At 51.1% G+C, this 13,869-nt stretch overlaps 1 protein-coding gene across 3 annotated transcripts in view; it reads left to right on the top strand.

Moving 5' to 3' along the window:
- The window catches only part of Mlph (melanophilin), a 37,214-nt gene extending 23,568 nt beyond the window's left edge, over positions 1-13,646 (top strand). For all 3 annotated transcript variants that reach the window (XM_052193553.1, XM_052193554.1, XM_052193552.1), the window contains exons 10-16: positions 1,065-1,217; positions 1,437-1,592; positions 3,268-3,360; positions 4,520-4,606; positions 5,988-6,039; positions 7,826-7,926; positions 11,026-13,646. In XM_052193553.1, coding sequence (XP_052049513.1) covers positions 1,065-1,217; positions 1,437-1,592; positions 3,268-3,360; positions 4,520-4,606; positions 5,988-6,039; positions 7,826-7,926; positions 11,026-11,052 — 669 coding nt within the window. In that variant the 3' untranslated portion in view covers positions 11,053-13,646. The remainder of the gene's footprint in view (positions 1-1,064; positions 1,218-1,436; positions 1,593-3,267; positions 3,361-4,519; positions 4,607-5,987; positions 6,040-7,825; positions 7,927-11,025) is intronic.
- The last annotated feature ends 223 nt before the right edge of the window (positions 13,647-13,869 follow it).

Raw genomic sequence — 13,869 nt, 5'->3', positions numbered from 1 at the left:
AAGCCCACCTGAGATGTGTATGTGGGCTTTCTTTTTTTTTTTAATCAACCAAAGCAAATAGCTATTCTGGGTCCTTCAAAAATCTCATCTAAGGCCAAGAGATGGGTTCCCATGCAGGGTGCCTGCCTTGATCTGAACTCAAGAGGACTGGCCACAAACCAGGGTAGCACTGAGTTACCACACGCTACCGCCTTCTCTTTCCTCTGTCAGTCAGCAATGTTCTGCAACTGCCACTGACTGCAAGGGGTTAGTCCCTGTTGCAAAAGTGACATGAGGATATAGTGTAACACCTCAACCCTGTCCCCAGACTCTCAATAACTGGAAAATAGGAGGATCGTTGTTGTTATGTGAGTCCAGGACAGACACCGAAGCCCCATGGAAACCGAATTTCTAGGTAGAGCTGAGATAGAGATAACACTGCTGTGGCCCACCTCAGTCTCACAAAGGGAGAATTCAGAGAACCAGAGACCTCTATCCTCAGTCTCCTGAGCTCCAGCCAAATGCTCAGGGACACAAGCATAGGAGCAGAGCTTGGGCACAGATGGCAGGGGTTGTGGGCTCAGAGGGGATAGGGTGTGGTGGAGGAGGAGGATGTGCCCTCCACCTCTGAGCAGTTCTGACAGGTCACCCATAATTCTGCCCAGTACTCCAACGTGGCTCAACCTGGAGAAATCAGGCTGAGTGGAAGCAGCTGCCCACAGAGAGCAGACCATCTGATGCTACTCATGCAAGGAGTCCGGGAAGTGATTCAGTGAGACAGAAAGGAGAGGGATAGATGCTAAGGCCTGGGGGGAGAATGGGGAGTACGTGTTCAGTGGAGATGGAGTCTCAGTCTAGCAAGAAAGGAAAGTCCGAGGGAGAGGGTAATGCTGGATGCATGAGAAACTGAACTGTCTATAGTAGTGGAGATGATAAATCACATATGCACAGTTTACCCCAGTGAGCATTGTGGGGGGATGGGGAAGCGGAACAAAGGGTGGGTCTTAAATGGGCACCAGTGCTGGAGTCCTCTCAGGCTGGCTCACCTCCCAAGGCTGCCTCTAAGCCCTGCCCCGCCCCGTCAGGAACCAACTGTGGAGACACACCCCAGCGCTGACACTGAGGAGGAGACCCTCAGGAGGAGGCTGGAGGAGCTGACCAGCAACATCAGCGGTTCTGGAACCTCCTCAGAAGATGAGACAAAGCCAGCCAGCACCTTCCGTGGAGGGTCCCCAAAGGTGAGGTCTCCCCTCCCATCCCAGGCAAACCATCTGCCCTCACAGAGAGGGCAGCTAATTAGCGCAGGCTCTGGGGGCGGGACTTGATGAGACCACACAGGTAAAGCGGTTGGAGATCAGCTGTGGGGATTCAACAGCTCTGCAGCCGCCTGTGAGCTACCTCATCCTGTGAGCTACCTCATCCTGTGAGCTACCTCATGGATGACCTTCTTGCCCCAGGTGTGCACAGACACAGGGTACATGGAGACACCGGAAAGGAGCCCTCGGAGCCCTGGGAACCCTGCTCGGCCTACAAGAAGCACAGATGAGGAGCTGTCTGAGATGGAGGATCGAGTGGCCATGACAGCCTCTGAAGTTCAGCAAGCTGAGAGTGAGGTGACACACCCCACGCCCTGTGAAATTTCCCCAATGACAACATCATGGTGACGGGACCCAGTCAGAGGCCTGACAACCCAAGAGCCCCACCTCCAGGCTCACAGAGGCCTCCCTGGCAGCCAGGAGGGGAACAGGGTGCACATGTGGGTGTTTTTCCCACCTCTCCACTCCCCTGCTCAGCCTGGGGAGTGCCAGCAAGCCTTTCCGCCATGAAAAAGATACATATCGTAGCTATGCCCACCCCGTGAGCAAGGTCTAGACACCCTCTGAGAGGTTAAAATAGGGAACGAGAGATATCAACAATGCACAGGCCCCGGGCAAGCCAGCACAAACAGACCTCCCAGGGACAGATGCTGTGTCTTCTCCAGGGACAGCTGCAATGTCTTCCCCCTGGAGTCCTGTAAAAAAAAGATGTCTGAGCCCAGGTTGTAGAAATAGCCAGCATCCCTGCCTTCATCCAGCAAATGGTTGACAGCATCCAAGAAAGTGAGGTGTGAGCCAGCCACCGCGTACAGCCAAGGAGGGAGGCAGACCCAGGCCTTTCCTTCAAGGGTTCCCTTCTAACGTGGCTGATATGGGGAATCACACAGGCAACAGCTCTGAAGACCTCAGCCCAAACGCCTGTCTCTGGGGCTTAGACTCCCGGTGGGAGGAGACGTCCCTTCCCACCACAAACATGAAAAGAAACAAAGTTACTCAATTGTGAACTAGCCAGGAGGGCGATATGGTGGTTTATCCCACAGAGCACCCAGGGAGGGCTACTTAGAGCTGGCGGTGGGAGGGACACTGTGAAAAGAAATTAATACGGAAGTTCTATGGCAGTGGCTCACCACCTTCCCAATGCTGTGACCCTTTAATACAGTTCCTGATGTCGTGGTGACCCCCAACCATATAATATTTTCATTGCTACTGCATAGCTGTACTTTTGTTACTGTTTTGAACTGTAATGTAAATACCTGTGTTTTCCTGTGGTCTTAGATTCTCAGACCTGTGGGGTCATGACCCCTAAGGGTTGCTTTAGGGGAAAGGAGTCTAGACAGAGGAAACAGATCATACAAAGGCACTGGAGTAGAGTCAAGCTTAATATGCTCATGAATTGGCCATGAAATCCCAAAATGCAAACAGAGTGTTGGGGAAGTGAAGAAGAGGAAGGTCCCAGAAGAAGATGGACAGAGAGCCCTGAGGAACACAGAAATAAACTGAGGGGAGTGACTGGTGATGTCATTCAAGTGGTGCAGCCTTGCTTAGCCTGGACAAAGCCTCCAGTTCAGCCCTAGTTCCATGATAAAACGAAATCAGGAAGAGGTGGCAGTTAACTTAGTTTCCACATTGAGATGCCTCCTCTGGCTTTGGTAGAAGAGCAGTCAAGGAGGTGAGAACAGGCCAAGGATGGCTCTGGTGGTAGCAGGAGGGAGTGGCCAGGTCAGGAATAATCTCAGCTGGTCCCCACATACACATCATCCTACTCGTAGGAACCAGCCTTCCAGCTGTGCCTGCAGAAAGTGCCCAGCACCCCGAGACCTGCAGAGAGACTCTGACAAGCAGGGAGGAAGGCAGAGGGAACCCCAGGGCCAGGCTGCGGTTGAGGCTCTGAGCTGGTGATCTTTATGATCCAACGCTGGATGCCATCTGTCTGTCTACCTGTCTCCCATCATCTGTCATCTCTCTCTCCTAGGTCTCAGACATCGAGTCCAGAATCGCAGCTCTGAGGGCCGCAGGACTCACAGTGAAGCCCTCAGGAAAGCCTCGCAGAAAGTCGGGCATCCCTGTGAGTCGGGTGGAGGATTGGTGTATCACCTTTGTAAGCCCCAAGGGCCTCCTCAGTAGCCCACAGTGCCCCCTTGAGACCTCCCAGGATCCCAGAGCGGAAAAGGCCTGATTTTTCTTGATGCCACTAATCATGTTTGCCAGAGCCAGTTGATGAGCTGCACCCCTGCAGGAGATTTAATCATTTATTACTTTAAAATAACAGTAATAATAATAAATAATAATAATAAACCCGATATAATATAGGCTGGGAAGACAGGACATCTATAAAGTGCCAGACACACTAGCATAATGGCTTGGGTTCAATCCTCAGAATTTTGTAAGAAGAGGAAGACAAAAAAACGCCAGGCACGGTAGTGCTGGTGTACACTACAATGCCAATACTGGTCAAGTAGAGTGAGGAAGAACTCTGGGGTTCCCTGGCCAGCCCCCCTCTTCTACTTGGAAAGTTGTGGCACAGTTAAGAGACCCTATATCAATCAATTCATTAACTAATTAATTAATTAGTTAATTAAACAGTGGATAGCACCTGAGGAGTGACACCCAAGGTTGTTCTCTAGCCTGTGCACAAAGTGCACGCATGCCCATTCACACATAAAGCCCCGTATGTGGACCCGCAGCCCTGGTGGGCAAACCTCGCCTGGTGATGGAGGACTTCACACACTGACATTTTGAGATGGGTGTGGCTAGAATAATTGAAGGAGAGGCTTGTGCCACTGGACCTGTCCTTATGGTGGTGACCAGAACCCAGCATCCGTCCCCAAGTCCAGTCAGAGTTTCTGAAAGTGCGATGCTGGAGGTATCAGGGTAGAGGAATGAAGAATGCTCTGCAAGGTCCCTAGGCGGGATTCATGGTTAAAGCCTTACTGCTGGGTCAATGTGGTATTTCAGATTAAATAAAACTGACTTCCTTAAGTCTGTACTATGGCAAGAAACTGCTTCTTGGTACCTGAAATGGAAAGTGTATTTTAAGTTGCTGAGTCCATAGCCTTGTCTAGAACCCCAGGTTGTAGTTTGAGGGGTGAGGGGCATGCTCTGTCCCAGCTTGACCAGAATCTTCAGGGACACTGTCCTGCATCGCGCCAGCCCGGCTGGACTCCCACTCTGATGTCTTGGATGGACAAGAAGGTAGTAACACACATCTCTTCCTCGGTCTCCAGATCCTTCTTCCCCGGATTACGGAGAAACGTGATGGGATGCCAAGGACTCCACCTGCAGACCCTGAGGACGAAGCCAAGGTGCCCAAGGTACGCTCCACCACCACCTTCCAAGGCAACTCTCACAGAAGAGCGGGTGCTGAGTGGCCCCAGCTGAGCAATGCCTGAAGGGTACACAGATGGGTGGGGCGGGGCAGGGCAGCTCCTGATGGGGAAATCCCAGAGATCCCAGCAAGACGCAGAGATGGAGACAGAGGGAAGGAACATCTGCCAAGCATACTCAGGGTCCTCGGCTCAGTTCTTTAAGCAGCTCTGAGGACAGGAATGTGACACCCCACTTTTCCTGCTCGGGGGTAACATAGGTGGGGCTCTTACCCTCCCACACATGTCAGACCCCGGTAAGGGTCTTGCTAGAGCCACATGTGTTCCTAGATACTTTCCTACCCAGCTCAGGCATAGCAGCCTGGAACCTGTCCTCCGAGAGACGCAGTTGCTGGAGGTTGGGGGTGAAGACACGGAGGAACCAAGTGGTGTCTGGGAACAGCCTTGGGAAATAGCCAGGGATGAGTTCAGCCCAGGGAAGACTGACTGGGTGTGAGTAAAAGAGAGGCCTTGGGAGAAAGGTCCGTGTCTCTAAAGGATGTTAGGAACGGGGCTGGGTGCTGTTCCCGGGCCTACTCCAGGCCCTGTTCACCCTGGCCCAGGTACCCACTAAGGAACCCATAGGGCAAGTCCAGCCATTTGTCAGCTTTGTTGGCTCTAAGCATTGTTTTCTGTCTGTGCTTCACCTGTGTTACAGAACCTGGTTGCATGGGCAGTGACACCTTGTAATAGTGACACATGAACTGAGGTTTTTTTTTGGGGGGGGGGGGTAGGTGTCTGGCAAAGGTCAAATGTGTGAGAGTAACAGCAGGGTCTTGACATCCACAGGATTCTCCCAGGACCCCCAAAGTCCCACCTTTAGGCTCCAACTCTATCTGCAGGAACTGCAGCCAGACACACCAGGAGAATCCCAGACACTAAGAAATATTTCTTGGGCCATTCGGTCTCCTCTTGAAAAAGGCAAACAGAGAATGAATTTCTTCCCGTGTTGTCGAGAGGCGGTGACTTGGAAAAGAGGGAGGAGGCAGTAAACTAAGAACACCAGTAGGGGACACGATTTACAGCCGTGAGTCTCTGTCGGCAAGGGTGAGTTCAGAGCATGCAGTAGTAAGGGACAGCTCTGAATTTGAACCCATGCCCCTGTACTCTTTCCAACCACCACTGGAAGCAGGCAGTTCCCTGGCATCCCGTCCACATAGGCATTGGTGCATAATTTACAGACAGCGTACATTCCTGTATTGTTGGGCTGGACTCTTGGCAGAGAACAGGGAAGCAGGTGACCTTGGTATTTGATGTCAGAATCAAAAAGAAGTCCCAAATTAGTTCAAAGTACCCCTCAGGAATGCCCAGAGATGTCTCTTCCTTCTAGGCATCGGTTGTGCCCTCTCTCCTGAGGAGGAAGTATTCTCCCAACAGCCAAGGTAAGAGCCACCCCCCCTCCTGCTCTGCTATGGCTGAGAAATGAGCTCAGGGGAGGGACACAGCCAGCCAGGCTCTGTACCCTCCTCCCTACCCACAGGGCTCACCCTAGACCCTGTCTCTGAAGAACACCCAGTAGGGACACCCAGTGAAAATCACCCTGGGGCCCATGCACGCTCTTCAGGGTAGCTTTAAGCAAGTACAGGCAGTGCTGGTAGTGCTAATGTTTCTGTGGCTTCAGTATAAAGGGTCTCTGTAGAAAGCACAGAATATCAGGCCGTTAGAAGACCTTGAAGTCTCCAGGGTGACGAGAAAGCCAGCTTTGCCCTGGGCACGTGGATGTGCACTAGTTACTTTTTCTGTCACTATGAAAATTCCTGTTGGGAAACTTAAAGGAGGAAGGCTAATTCTGGCTGACAATTTCAGAGGGTCAAGTTCATGCCTCCCACACACTTGGGTAGCACACCAGGGCGGTGGGAGTGTGTGATGGAGAAATGGTCCTTACCTACTGCCAGATGGGAAGCAGAGACCAGGAAGAGACTCGTCTTTGCATCCACTGAGATCCTAGCACACATTAGGTTCATTAGAAGGACAGGGATGGTACCCAGGTCCTCAGACAGGTTCACCGGAACCCTCGGGGTCAGAGTTAACTTTAGAGAGGGCATAGTGAGGAGCAATTGTTGACATTTGGGGGTTTCTAGAACAACAAGACAGAGGTGAGCCTGAGTCTTCATTGTGGCTGGCTTCAAGGACAGACTGAGTCCCACCAAGAGGCCACTCACACTCAGCCCAAAGCCAGAGCATCTCACAGCCAGGCCATTGCGGGCTCTGAGCATCCTTTCCAGTTCTTGACTACCACCATCTTGGTGCCAGCACGAAGACAAAATGGCCCCTCCCTGGGCCTCCCAGGGCCAGCACGGCACCAGAGCGGGTCCTCAGGGCTCTCTATAGGCCTCCAAAGTCAGCTGCATCCTCTCCACCCAGTGCTGTGATCCCTGGGACAGCTCTGTCAGGTGGAATTTAATTCCCTCCTGGGAATGGGATGTGTCTGTAACTCAACTCTCAAAAAGAAAGGGAAGGAGAGGGGAAGGCAAGGGGGAAGGAGGGAGGGGAGGGGAGAGGAGAGAAAGGAAGGGGGAGGGCAGGCCTGATTGAAGCACATTGCTGAATATGGGTCTAGAAACGTAGTCTGCACTCTGGAGCGCCGTGAGCCAACCCCACTTCCAGCTCGAGAGATTCCCACTGGAACCATGCAGGTGTAGGCTTTTGTGTAACCCTTTTATCTAAACATAAACAGTTGGCTAAGCTTCTGCCCTGAGGATCAGAGTGCCAGACCCTCAGACCCATTGCCCTGTCACAAAATTAAATAACACAGATACATATGGTCCTGACCTGTGTCCTAAGCTCCCTGTTGTTCCTCCAGGGCCACAGAGAAGGATTCACACTCTACTTCCAGTGAGCTAAAAGATTAGGCCCGCTTCCTGTTCACTGGCCTCATCTCTTTCCTGCTGGTCCCGCCTCCTGCCTACTAGCCCCACCCCTTTTCTTGGCCTCACCCCTTCCTGTTTGCCCCGCCTCCTTTCCCAGTGGCTCCGACTCTTAAAAGAGAGAGAAGCTTTCTAAACTTGCGTACACAGCCACTGAGTGTGCCTTGCAAAGTGTGCCACAGTGTGAAACCTTCTCGGCAGAAGACATGTCCACATCCATGACGCTGTCTAATGTCTGAGGTAGACAAGGACTCGTCCGGATAGGTCTTCGAATCATTGTCTCCCCTCTATTTTCCCAAAGGCACAGACGTTGGCTCTTTTGATCGGAAATCTGTGTACCGTGGCTCGCTGACCCAGAGGAACCCTAACGGGAGGAGAGGGACAGCCAGCCATATCTTTGCGGTAATATTTCCTCTTGTTTTTGTGTGCCCCGTCAGCTTTGCATTTTGATGTTGAGTCAAAAGCAAAAGACATTGGAGGGGGCTGGGGGTAAAGAGATAGTCATACAAAAGGGGGTGGGGCTGCTGAGTACATTAATGAGAGAAAGAATGGGAGTGGTAAGCCTGCAGACTCACTAAGCACTCAAGGGACAGGCACAGCTCTGAATGGGGGCCAACCCAGGTGCTATGAGGCTGAACCCTCAGGCCAGGGAGGGCCACTAGATACGGAGGGTAGACCCTGAAGACCCTCATTTGACCCTTGAGGCCCTCAAGTTCAGCAACATGAACACTAGACACAAGGACAGCTGTGAACAGCCTTGGACCTCTACACTGAGCTGGGGCATGCCCAGTGGTTCCACTCAGACACGACACTGTGACGTCTCAGGTGCCAAGACTGTGGTCTTCATCCTAGAGATACTTACAGTGACAGTGACAAGTTCCCTTGATCCAGAAGGCCCAAACACATTTTACATTACTGTCATTTCATTACTGGGGGGAAATACACTAGGCAGACAAGCAGGCTACATATACAGAAAATAGGCTTAGATAATTCACACTTCTCCAGAGTTCATCCCTGCTAGCAGATGCTTGGAATGGTGGTAATATCTGTGAGGACAGAGCATTTCACCAGACAGGAGGGCAAGGAATAGTCAGGAATCATAGAAGTCAGATGCAGACCTTAAAAGGTGTGTATCTATGTGATTGTGTGTGTGTGTGTGTGTGTGTGTGTGTGAGAGAGAGAGAGAGAGAGAGAGAGAGAGAGAGAGAGAGAGAGACAGCATGTGTCATGTGTATAGGTGCCAGCAGAGAAGGCCATTGGATCCCCTGGACCTGGGGTTATACCTGGCAAACCACCTGGATATGGGTGCTGAGAACCAAACCCGGGTCTTCTTGAAGAGCCAGAAGCATCTTAACCACTGAGTCATCTCTCCACCCCCATGCTATAGTGAGAACACACCGGGTCCCAAGAGAATGTCTTTAATCCTTTCCAAAAGCATGTCCCCATGACCTACAGAGCTCCCACTAATCCCTGTCCATGGAGGACCACCACCACACTGGGACCAAACTCCCAATATATGAACATTAGGGGATACCCTACATCCAAGATGTGCCAATCCTCTTCTCCCATCTCTCTCCCATCCCCGTGTTACCAGCTCAGCTCACAGTCTAATGTTCACCCATGCTTACTTCCATTCCAAGGGTGAGCAGAGTCCTGCCTGGATCAATTCTTTGCACCTTGTCCAGGAAGGCTAAGCTCCAAATTTATTCTTTTCTTTAAAAGTCACCTAGGACTGGGCGTTGGTGGTGCACACGTTTAATCCCAGCACTTGGGAGGGAGAGGCAGGAGGGTTTCTGAGTTCAAGGCCAGCCTGATCTACAGAGTAAGTTCCAGGACATCCAGGGCTACACAGAGAAAGCCTGTCTCGAAAAACAAAACAAACAAACAAACAAACAAAAAAAAGTCACCTTGGGCTGGAGGCACAGCTTGGTGGCAGGCTGTCATTTCAACATGCACAAGGCCCTGAAGTTAGTCACCCATGCCACCACAGGGAAAGCAGTAGTGATCTTGGGATGGTCTAAGCATTTCTTTAAAATGTATGTCTGAATCTACCTGCTCTCTAGGCTGACTATTAATAACTGCAGGGGAGGGTGTTTCATTGATTAGTATGGACAGTGGCCTAGGCTATTGTCCTCTGAGTGCAGCTCCTCACAACGTCAGTCTGTGTATAGGTCATGTGTCATGCTCATAGCTCATGACAACACTGTCTCTCTGTATCTTGGATCCCAAATGAACTTCCTCCAAGGACAGGTCTCTGTATCCAGCTCTTTGCTGTCACTTAGAATGTGATGTGTGCTCAGTGAGCACATTTTAGCTGAATTCTACACCCAGCAGGAATCCTAATCAAGTTCGTGTAGGTATCACATGCTGAGAGGGGTGTAGTCCTCAATTCCCAGCCAGTCCTTCCTTGTCACCTAGGAGGTGAGTGTTTAGGCCTGGAGGCCCTGAGCCCTTTGCAGGAGAAGCAGTTTCTGTGTCCTGGGTGCCTCTGCTCTGTTCCTGTGTGTTCTATAAACCCATGTACAGATTGAGACCCAGGAAGATCATCTGGAGCATCTTACAAATTCCCTTCCCCATCTCTGGCAGAGCCGCAGCCAAGAGCAGAAACCCCAGGGAGCAGAGGTAGCTGGACAGCTCCGGAGAAAGCTCCCACCCCGGGGCTCACTAAACCAGCCACGCCCTGCAAGCTCATCTTCCTCAAGAGACAGAAGGAAGTCAGTGCTTCCCAAACTACCCTCTCAGTAAACAGGCCCTACCAGGGGACCCACACGAACCATGGCCTCCCATGGCCATGACATGTTATAGGACAGGGCATCACAAGGTAGAGATGCAAGAAAAGTGGAAAGGTACTCACGAGATCTCTGTGAGTTCAAGGACAGCCTGCTCTACCTAATGAGTTCCAGGACAGCCAGGGCTATGTAGAAAAGCCCTGTTTCAAAAACAAAACAAAACAAAACAAAAAAACAACCAAACAAAGACTGGCGAAAAGCAAACAGAGTCCGCTGAGTTCTGTGTGCACATATGAACCCACTGAGTCAGGGGCTTGCCTGTGTGCCTGTGTACTGTGTGGACAGTAACATGCCTGAGGTTGTGTCTATCTATATACATACCCATGTTTTTCTTCGTACATACCTATGTCTGTGTCTATGTGTGTACCCATGTGTCATGTACATGCTGGTATGTGTGTCTGTGCATGCACACATGGGTATTAGTGTACACACCTATGTGTGTCTGTGTGCACAGCACGCATGTCTCTCTGTATATACATATTTCTACATGGCACATGCTGGTGTGTACATCTATGTGTGTATGCACATGTATATGCATATAACTAAGCCTGTGTCTATATCCCCACCTGTGTAAACATATATATTTGTATGCTTCTCTGTTATATCTGTATCTGTCATATAATTGTGAGTATATTTGTTTACTTTTGTGTGAACACTTTGCACATGAACCCATGTGCATGCCTAAACAAATGTGTGTATTTGTGCTCTACAGAAACCCGTGATGGCCCAGCAGCCCTAAAGGGGAGGCTCTTGGCACAGGACAGCACCACAGTTTCCCCCACATGGCCGTCACATGCCCACAGGCTCTGTGCTTCTTGATGCTCACAGCTGCTTGTGGTCATCATCCCTGTGAGAAGTAAGAAGAACTTTGTGTGTCGATCCACCTGTGAGACATCAGGATCTCAAACTCCAGCTGTCACCAAGTCACCAACCGGAGCCAGGTCACCTGCCAGCCTTTGACCCTGGAAATGCAAACTATATGACTTCCCCTCAATTGATGTTCTCTGCCTGCTGAAGGAGACTCAGATACTCTCTTACTAGGATTCTTTAACCCAGTCATCAGTTTTGCTGGGGGCCATGATGGGAGAGTGTGCAATTTCAGGTGGTAAATGATGCGGGATGGATTCTTCCCCCACCCCACAGACCTTATTCTTCAAATCGCCTGTGTGTTATAGATGAGGGCAAATAACACTGGCCCTGAGTCTAGCATTCCCATCACAATAACCACCACCCCACAGTACCACACTGAGACCAAGCCTTCAGCACAGGCTTTTGGGGTATACACTGCATAGGGACCTTTGCTTTCTAGATAGTTCGTGCTTCAAATGCAGGCTTCTAACATACCCACAGATGACTGCTCTGGGATTTATCATGAACTCGGATCTTCCAAAGTCAAGTGTGTCAGAGCCAATTTTGCTTGTGTCTGCATAGTCCGCCCTTCGCTACATCCTACCGCTACAGCCATCCCACCGCTACAGAGGGGCTGTTTCCCACACCCAGGGCTGCCTCTTTCCTGTCAGCTTGTATCCTGCTCTAGGAGTCTAGAGGACACCCAGGTCAGAGCCACAAACATCCTAGCGTCTTCTGAGAATAAAACTCCAGGAAGACGCCTCTCACTCATTCAGAGATGCGCCTCTCAGGAGCTCCCCATTTGTTCCCCATGTCCTTCTAGCAAAGTCCTGCAAAACAAGCTAATGCAGGAAATGTGTCCTCCTGCACTGCCTGTGCCCTGGACTACTTGCCACCTGACCCTACCTGCCCTTGGGAGTTGGAGGTGAGGTGGCCCAGAGTCAGCGACACAGACTCCAGGAGCAGGTGAGAAATCGCAGCAAGTTCTCTGAACATTGATTGTTGCAAGCTCCTTTAATATGCCCCAGTGGTCCCAAGAAAGCATCTCTTCTAAACAGCAGTTCTCGATTGGCTGACATTGTCTGCACCAGCAATCCTTGGTCTCCCAGGCAGTCCTCAATTAGGTCCTCCTGCAGATACTTTTGCAGCTGCACAAGCCCCCAGAGTTCCTAAATTGCAAAGGACAAAGGTTCCAATGTTCTGAATTGCAAATGGCCTCTTCCAACCAAGAGGTCAGTGGAGTCTGTGGTTCTGAGAGCTGGGTGCCTCTGCCTGCTTCCGGGGACTGCAGCCATCCCAGTGTACCTCCACTTCAGGTAGCTTCGTCACAGTTTCCATATGCACCTTCATGTCATCTTGCCTTGTTCATCTCTGAACGGCTGTCCTCTTGCCAGGGCAACATTTGCTGCGTGTAGTGCCACCTTTACCCAGTATGCCTGCTGCAGTCAATACACTTGCAAAGGCCCCGTTTCCATAGGCGACTCTCTTCCTGGGGCTCTAACCAGGTGTGAACTGGGGAGATACTGCCTGACCCACTACAGAGCATGAGAGTTCAAAGACCTCAAAACTTTGCAGTGCACCCCCTCCCCAAACAGAAGGGTCTTGTCACTCTACTGAAAGCCTGAGGAAGACCAAGGGGTAGGCATTGATTGGCCAGGGAGTCCTGCTAATGGGGCTCCCTTCACTGCAAGGAGCAGAGACCCATTTAGAAGTGTTGGAAAAGGCACAGAACTTTCTCCTGCAGCCCAGGAACACAAGAAATGCAGCTTCAGGGGGTTTGGGTGATGTGAGGTGGGACACCCTCACAGCCTCTGCCTCCCTGCATGACCCTGCTCTTCAATTTGTCAGCTGTTCAGAATTCCAGGCGATGCCCCATGTTCATGGTCTCTTCAGCCACAGCTCTGTGATTAGGTAGCACTGTGACAGGCACAGCTCTCTATCTCAGAACCCAGGGGGCAAGTACTTAAAGCCCTGTGCTTCCACCACATGACTACCTAGAACAGGCCTATGCCAGATGAGGAATCCCTTTGCTGTGCCCCAAGCTGGTTCTCTTGCCCTGAGATCCATGGCCCATCAATATGAAATGGGCAAGGCTCCCTGACGTCTGCTCACAGCCTCCATGTAACCCACTCCTCAGCTCTGAGGTACCCAGGCAATGCCTGCAGCTCTGTGGGTAGCTACAAGGTCACCTTGCCTGCACTTTGCCACTTGCCTTTGGAACATCTCCAGCTATCCAAAATAGCCCTCGGGTCTGCAGACCCTTTGCCTGGTATCATCAAATATGGGGTAAGGAGACTGGGCTGAGACCAAGATCCTTATATTGTCTCCCACTCTGCCTGCAGGCTCCCATTTGAACCCTCAAAGGGACAATATCTCCCTACTACACTTGGATAAAGCTACTTTGCCAAAAGGACTTATAATTACACACATACACACACACACACACACACACACAGAGAGAGAGAGAGAGAGAGAGAGAGAGAGAGAGAGAGAGAGAGACAAACAGACAGACAGACAGACAGACAGACAGACAAAGACAGACTGATGGACAGATAGACAGACCTAGACCCACGATGATGTTCAGGATGCCCAGTCTCCCAAAGTCTCACAGCAGTCCCCATAAGCCCTGGGACTAAGTGTGAACATCCAGGGATGTTCCACAAGAGAGAAGCATATTCCACCAAGGCAGTTCTCACCAAGGCAGAAG

This window comes from Apodemus sylvaticus, chromosome 9 (genome assembly GCF_947179515.1).
Source record: "Apodemus sylvaticus chromosome 9, mApoSyl1.1, whole genome shotgun sequence".
Lineage (NCBI taxonomy): Eukaryota > Metazoa > Chordata > Mammalia > Rodentia > Muridae > Apodemus > Apodemus sylvaticus.
This window is presented reverse-complemented; position numbering and strand designations above follow the sequence as displayed.